Raw genomic sequence first — 8,614 nt, 5'->3', positions numbered from 1 at the left:
ATGAGATATGGCAGATGGATGTTAAAACTGTTTTTCTCAATAGGTATATTGAGGAAAATATCTATATGGAGCAACCAATCGGTTTTGTGTCCGCTATCGAGAGGCATAAAGTGTGCAAACTACATCGATCTATATATGGATTGAAACAAGCTTCAAGAAGCTGAAATATCCGATTTGATGAAACAATTCGAGTATTTGGTTTTATTAAAAATTCGGATGAGCCGTGTGTTTATAAATTGGATAGGGATAAAATTGTTGTTTTCCTAGTCTGGTATGTAGATGACATATTATTAATTGGAAACAACATTGGCACTATGACTGACGTTAAGCTATGGCTAGCGAAATCTTTTTCCATGAAGGATCTTGGAGAAGCAACCTATATTTTAGGTATTCGCATCTATAGAGATAAAGTGAAAGGATTAATAGGTTTATCTCAAAAGTTGTACATAGAGAAAGTGTTGAAACGCTTTCACATGCAAGACTTTAAGAGAGGTCTACTACCATTTCCTCATGGAACACATATATCAAAAGATATGTGTCCAAAGACTGATAAGGAACGACAATGAATGTGTAAGGTGTCATATGCTTCAGCAGTAGATAGTCTCGTGTATGTCATGTTATATACACAACTAGACATTGCTTTTGCAATTAGTACAATAAGCAAATATTAGTCAAATCCTGGAGAAAGACACTAGACAGCAGTAAAAGCCATCTTGAAGTATTTAAGAAAGACCAAAGAGTTGATACTAGGTTATGAGGGTTCAGAGTTGACGCTTAAAGGATACTCAGATTCTGATTTTCAATCAGATGTAGATGACAAAAAGTCTATATCTGTATTTATTTTTGTTTGTAATGGAGGTGTAATCAGTTGGAAAAATGCCAAACAATCGACTACTACAAACTCTACTACAGAAGCTGAGTATATTATCGCTTTAAAAGCTGCAAAAGAGGCTGCTTGGATGCGTAAATTCGCCACAGAGTTAGGTGTGGTTCCTCAGATGAGTCAACCAGTAATTCTCTTATGTGACAATATTAGTGTCATTGCACAGGCAAAGGAACCAAGAACGCATCAAAAGTCAAAACATGTTCAACGAAAATATCACATCTTGAGAGAATTCATTGGAGCTGGAGATATTGTCATTTAGAAGATTGCTTCGACAGACAATCTTGTAGATCCACTAACTAAAGTACTGACGCAAAGACTGTTGGACCAACATCTAGAGAGGATAGGCATTAGGTACTACAGCGATTGACTTTAGTGCAAGTGGGAGTTTTTGTTAGAATATGCCCTAAAAACCAATCGCTTTAATTGGTTTTAAGGGTTATATATCTTGTATATACATTATTAATAAAAGAAGAGTTTTCTCATACTTCACATGTTTTCTATGTCACTTTTATATCTATGTTGTAGTTATATATTACATCCATATTAGCTACATGCATACGACATGTGAAAGGTCCCGATGAGTTTTAATAAACGTCATCAAATTGTTCCCTACATAGGCAATCTGTTTGGGCAATAGTATTGCATAGTGGGTGTGTGCTATAACACCACAATATATCAATGGATGATATTAGACATGATAGATATATATATGGGTAAACAATGAAACCATTTGATGGTTAGAGAACTGATCAAAGTTTATTCTATTATATTATTTATCGAACGTGACCGCTGAATGATGATCACATGGGCATTAATATGTAGTCAATGATACATCGTGAGTCATACTAGTGTATAGATCCTTTGACTTGAGATATCATAGTTGTGTTTCGTTCTGGAACGTATGATTCATACGGTGTATACCACGAGGCTAATCATGTATCGTTCAGAAGCTGCTTTGATCATATGCTGCTTGAGAGAGAGGATAAGTGATGATCATACAGGGATCCGTCAGCTCGACTACTCCCGAGTTCCTATACGAATATCGAGAAACATGAAAATCTAATACATTGGCCAGTGTAGATAAAAGACCACATGAAGAGAGTTTCGATGTGGCATGTTATGATGTATTACTTGATATTCGAAAAGATTAAATATTGGATTTTGACATTCCATGAATCCAAGTTTAATCGGGATATAATGACGGAGGGATTGGACTATATGGTAAGTGTGAGTAAGAAAGGTTCATTTGATATTATATGAAGCTTGTATTTCATTGTGATGTAGGGGTCATAGGACATTGCTAGATGATACCACATGATCAGTGGGAGCTTTATTTTGTAGCGGAAAATGAAGTATATCGGTTAACGACAGTTTTAGGTTATATAATGATATAATGAAACGTATTATCTGATATGGGGCCTACGGCTATGTCATTATAAACCTTGAAGGTCACACCTATATTTCAAGGAAGAAAATGGTGTTATGAAGCTGAAAATATTTATCCATGGTTGGCTAGCACTTTCTGAGGATAAAAATTATGTTTTTCGAATAAGATTTGGAAAAGGGGCAAAATTGTCATTTTACACCTTTTAAATTGTTTAGAAAGTTAAAATGATTAATTTTGGGCACAAATGAATTAACATGTGTCAAATTCTCATTTCTCTTATTTAACAACCAATGAGAATTAAACATATGTTTTAACTTGATAATTATCAAGTTTTAATACAATAAATGTGAGAGAAAATAAAGAAAAATATACAATTTTTCTTTTCTTCTTCTTCTTTGTCGGGAAAAGCTTCTCCTTTCTTCCATTTTTCTTCTTTGAAGGGTGCAAGTCAAGCGATCACTTATTTTAGTAATTCAAGCTTCCAAACTTCAAATCAATTTACAAGGTACAAAGTAGTTTACATGTTTTTATGTTTTATTTCTTGAAAGAACATGAAAATATCATATTACCATTGTTACATATGATGTGAACATAAATTAAAAATTTTAATTTTCTTGCCAAAATCCTACAGAAACGATAAGTAACTAGGAGCTTATCTCTTATACAGGTGAGAATGTGGCACACCAATCTAGTAGATAGGTCAACGTTCCCACAATTGGGGACATCGTAGGAAACAACAAGCTAATCTCATAGGCAGGGGAGGGAGGACCTATTAAAGGGACCTCAAAATGACTATTAAGGACTAATGGCTATGCAAGCTAACCTTACAGGCAGGTGACAGAGGAACCTGTTAAGGGGACTTTGAAGTGACTACTGGGAACTAGTGGCTACACAGGTTAACCCCACGGGCAAAAGAAGAAAAAACTTGTTGAAAAAACCTTTAAGCAATTGTTAGAGACTTTAAGCAACTATTGGGATTAGTGGCTAGGTGGGCATGCCCATGCACCATCATCATCCTCTCCAATCTCATAATCCTCCTCCTTACCCATGAATAACACTACCCTAATAAACCACTTTGTCTCTCTCTAACAATAAGAAGCAACATAGGAGAGACAACGTCTTGTTAAGAAAATTAATGCAAATTGGGTTAAAATAAGAAAATAATGAAATTACAAGATATTTCAAATCAATACTTACAAGATGAGCTTCCATAATCATTGGTTCATGTTCCCATGAAGGGATGTCTAAGGTCCTCCATTTTAGCATCTCAAATACCTGATCAACTCCTACATTTTGAACAAAATCCATAAGGTTGCTTAATGTCTCATAAATCCTGAACTACATTTTCAACAAAGATTCAAATTAACATATATGATCATGCGTTAACAAATTTATAAAAAATAATAGGATTACCTAGAAGGTCATTGCAAACCCAATTATCGAATAATTTATAGATGGAGATACATCAAGGAAAAGTGTATAATCTTGCATCATGTGTTGGTATCTCTTTTGTATTGCCTCCCGTATCGAATCAATTGTTGCATTCCATACAATGGAACCTCATTTGTACTAACTAAATGCATCAAGGTTATCTGTTATATGTATGATCCGATCTTGGATGACATTTTTATTTTTCGCCCTTAACAACCCACTATGCAAAAAATACAAGACTACTAGTTTCACAACATCCTCATCATAAACACCCTAGCAACATGCCTCAATCGTCGTTTTCATACTAATATAATTAATAGATGCAACCTTAAAAAAGCATTGTCGCCTCAATCAAGGGCCCCTAAAATGTCTACATATGATGACACATTCGTATCATCACAAAAAATTAGCCCTATAACCAAGGCAAACTCCACTAGGCTAAAACAAACATCAACACCATTTACTCTAAACCATAACTCTCTTTTATAATCCTTGAGGTTTATAAGATGGAATAACACTGAATGCATGAGTATGGAGCTATTTTGATACTCTTCCATGCTTAAAAAATGCCTAAAACATGTTACACTAAACATTTCTCTCTGAGTCATGTTTAGCCTTGAATAAATCCTCATAATTGCATCTAGTTGTGATCTAACATTCACATGGCCCTGAAATTTATGGGCAATGTGGAACCTAAACTCTCCATCCTAGTTATTGACAAGGAATCTCTTAAACAAACCACAAGAAAAAAACAATTAAGTTAGTAAAAACAAGCAAAGTTCTTAATTTTCTTTGTTAAATCTTTAATTTATGATTTTTTTTTTTGGTCATAATTTACATAATCCATCACTTTTTGAATATTTTATATGACCTTTTGAATAATTTCATTCACTTTCTAAATTTCTAAATGGTTAACCCAGTGCTTTGTCAGTCAGACAAGTCAATTTCCAAAAAAAACAAGAGGTTGATCGACCAACCAACCAAATTTAAACAAAAATTTGGTTAGTCGATCAGTAAACCAAATTTAAAAGAATAATTGGTTGATCGGGTGCTTAACTGACCAGCCAACGAAGGCCAACCACATGACCAACCCAACCAACAAGCACATCATCTAAAAGTCTCAAATTTTCACCAACAAATCAACCAAATCATACATCACAAACAATTTTCTAACTCACATAAACAATTTCTACTTACATAAACAATTTCCACCTACCTAAACACTATTTCAATAAAATAAAATCAAATTTTTGAAAATTCAAATCAACCTAAGCAAAAACTAAGCAAATCTAGCGAAAATGAGTGAAAATCTATAAATATTTGGTTTGATACTCACATGTTCTGCCATTTTCCAAGTGTCTAAGTCTGAATTCTGATGAAGATCGATGAAGATGAGTGAAAATCAATGATCGGTTTCTTGAAATCTTATGAAAACTGACATGTCAGCAAATCATTGGCATTGGCTGTTAGCAATGTCTTGGCTAGCCTAATTTGTCCATGAACGGCCGGTGGCTCCGCTTGTTGGTGATGGATTTGGTGAATTGACAGTGAGCTTGGTTTTTGAAAGCTTGTTCAAGAGTTTTTGAATATTTGGCTAGGTTTTCAGGGGTATTTGGTCATTTTGTATATCTAACTAAATATGCATAATAGGAAAAAATGTGATTAGATATGTACAAATAGGAAGAAAAATTGGCTAAAATAATTAATATCTCAATATCAAAAGTAATAAGGATTATAATAACTTTATTTCATTTAATTTACTATGATTCATTTTATTTGAGCTTATCTTTAACATTACAAGCTATCAATTTATTCAACATTGTTGCCCTCTCGTCTGCGACCTAATTTCTGTATTGCCTCCTGTGCTGAAAGTTTGTAATGGGGAAAAAAATAAATTGAGCTAGGTTTCGAATGGGATCTATTTCTGTCTGCTTCTTTCTTATATGTGCATGCCCATTTTCGCCTCGCCTGTGTTTTAGGCAAATTATTTGATGATACGCCTTCCAAGATAGGTGTTCTTGGAATGCAATGAGTTCCGGTTAATACCAAAGTCATTCCTGTTTGTGGTCAATATTGTGTTATTTGATGATACTGATAATGCTTTAGATGTCTAGGATGAATGAATTTCGAGGAATTGAACTTTGATTCAGCTCCTATTGCAAGTGTCGTTCCTATTTGTGGTCAATCTTGTGATATTTGTTTGTCAAATAAGGTAGCCAAAGTCAAGCGTACTTCCCACTCAGATCATGAGGAGTCGCATGATGCTTTTTAGATTTTTTTGTCAAACAAAAGTGGCCAAAGGACTATTTTCCACCCAAAGTGTATGGTTTTCTCAAGTTTCCCCAGTTAACTTTGAAAATCTTATTTATCCACCCATAGACTGTTAAAATTAACGAAATTCAAACCCCTAAAAAATTTATCTCATTTTTCCCTTTAAAATTTTAAATATTAACAATTTTTCCCCAACCCAAGTTTTAAAAAACAATATTTTCTCCCTTAGGATTTTTAATTTTTCAGAGTTAGTTTTTCAGCGTCATTTCTTCTTCTCCAATGACCTCCAAAAGACCACTTTCCTCTTTGATGCGGCCTCCTCCGATAATTGTCTTAGGCACGATTGTCGATGAAGATAAATCGTCTTCATCCCTGACGAAAACAAATCGTCTTCGTCCAGAGACGAAGACTCTTTGTCAACGAGGAGCCTTCGTCATCGATGAAGACCTCGTCTTTGTCGATGACCTTGACCAGGACAACTGTCAGAAGGAGACCGCATCGAAGAGGAAGAGGCATCGTTTGGAGGTTGCTGGAGAGGAAGAAACGACGTCGAAAAACTAACTCTAAAAAATTGAAAACCCTAAAGGGGAAAATATTGTTTTTTAAAATTTGGGTTAAGAAAAATTGTTAGTTTTTATGGTTTAAAGGGGAAAAAAATCAAATTTAAATTTATTTTTAATAATACAGATAAAATGATAATTTTACTTTTGAAACTGTTAATTTTAACCGGTCACCAATGAGTAAATAGAATTTTCAAAGTTAACGAAGAAAAACACGAGAAAACAGCATGTCCTTTGGCCAACAAAAGTTGACATTCTATACGCAGATCTTTATAAATGTTTTGTTAGATATACTTATGACTATGTCGAATCTCTGTTGTTAAAGTTTGGACAAAGAGCAAGCAACTGTAAATAAGGACACTTTGTTCATCTTACAATTGTTTTTCTCTTTTTTAATACCAAGACAATATAAAGTTAAAAAGAAACGAGAATGTGACCAGCACCTCTGTTTAATTTACAAATCACTCTCACTGTCAAATCCCGAGAAATAACCAAATTTCTACATTTGCATTTCCAATAATTAAATTTCAACTGAAAACACATGATTGAACGGAGTCTAAAAAACGGGAACTCCACTGAATTCAAATCTTCCTGATGAAAATCGAACTGACCGGCTACTATGCTTCATAACTCGGTCCCCAAACCGAGCTGACTCACTTACTTTATCTCTTCTTTCCAAACTCGCAATCACTGATCTCTCATCTTTATACATCTGCTCCTTCCCCACCTCATCCTTGAGTTGACTCACTATCCCCCAGAAAGTTTCAATCATCGCCCCTTTTTTATTCGACATCCCCTCTAAACTCTCTTTACAATTCTCTAATCTCTTCATAGCACACACCAATTCAACCGAGTCACCTAAACTCAATGAACTCAGCCTCTCCCGAAACTCACTGACTCGGATCGAAACCTCGTTTATTGCCGACAAATAATCCTCACCCACTAGTCCCATAACTAGTTCAGCCAATCTGTTTCCATGCAGGACCGACAAATCTGGCCTTTCACTTATCTCTTCTAGCAAACCCACCAACGAATCAATCTCTTTAAGCAAATCTTTGTTCAGAAGAGCCGAAACTTTATCTTCATTATTAATATCTTTCTCTGAAATTGAACCGAGAAAGAAACCGAGAATCCTGGAAGTGGACAAAAGATATTCAAGATAAAGAGCGTACCATCGTACCCATGAAGAGAGTTCCCACGTAAAAGGGGTAGTATTGTCTCTAAAATTCGATAGTTTAAGGTAGTTTCTGCCGCCCGCGGAAGGGTAAACAGAGAGCTGATCTTGCAGAATAAAACTTCCAAATTTGATGATGTGATGAACGGCGAAGAGACACTTGACCGCCACAGACGCGTCGCGAGTGGTCTGAAGACGGTCCATGAGGATCTCGATGACGGCGGAAGCGGTGGCGCGTGAGCTGTGGCCGAAATCTAGAAGGGATGTCAAGTGTTTTTGATTGGGAGGTGAGGATGGATCGTGAGTTGTGACGCGTAAAACAGCAAGGTGAAGAGATAGATTTCTAGGGTGGGAGAGCATAGCAGCTCTGCTTTGAGAGACCTTGTCTTTGAGGACAGCAATTAGATGCGTTAGAGGTGCCATGAGAAAGAAGAAGAAGAAGAAGAAAAGTAGAAAAGATGAACGTTTGGTGAGAAATAAGAAATAGTTTATAAATTAAGGATGCGTGTTTGATAATTACACAAGTTGATGACTACAATTACCAACTCCCAAGAAACGCCTTCACTTTGTTATCAATATTTTATTAGGTGTTGTTGGACCATGCCTGCTGATGTATATAAGTTGTTGAAAATTATGGATAAACAGTATTTAGACCTTTCTGATTTGCATTCTATTATTGACCTTAAAATCCTCCCAATTCTGCTCTGAGGATTTAAAAATAAGCAACGGTGCTCTAAAATCTAAAGCAATTTATGGATGATGATGGAATGGAATCAAGCTACATAAGTGCAAGTGGTCCCTCAATTGTCCTAGGCCAATTAGATTACACAGTTACGTTATTAAATTAAATTAAATAGGAGAACGACTAATTCCCACTTTTTTGTCTTACTTTTTTTTTTTTTTTG

At 35.2% G+C, this 8,614-nt stretch overlaps 1 protein-coding gene across 1 annotated transcript; it reads right to left on the bottom strand.

The window, feature by feature from the left end:
• Positions 1–6,904: 6,904 nt before the first annotated feature.
• Positions 6,905–8,343, bottom strand: LOC123211380 (putative clathrin assembly protein At4g40080). Its single transcript, XM_044630068.1, has one exon. The coding sequence runs from the start codon at positions 8,130–8,132 to the stop codon at positions 7,092–7,094; it is 1,041 nt and encodes a 346-aa protein (XP_044486003.1). The 5' UTR covers positions 8,133–8,343; the 3' UTR covers positions 6,905–7,091.
• Positions 8,344–8,614: the final 271 nt, after the last annotated feature.

Source organism: Mangifera indica, chromosome 1 (assembly GCF_011075055.1).
Source record: "Mangifera indica cultivar Alphonso chromosome 1, CATAS_Mindica_2.1, whole genome shotgun sequence".
NCBI classification, from domain to species: domain Eukaryota; kingdom Viridiplantae; phylum Streptophyta; class Magnoliopsida; order Sapindales; family Anacardiaceae; genus Mangifera; species Mangifera indica.
The sequence above is the reverse complement of the archived record's forward strand: the minus strand, read 5'-3'. Positions and strand labels throughout refer to the sequence as shown.

Coding starts and splice junctions, on each gene's coding strand:
- LOC123211380 (XM_044630068.1), bottom strand. CDS start 8,132: ATGGCACCTCTAACGCATCTAATTGCTGTCCTCAAAGACAAGGTCTCT.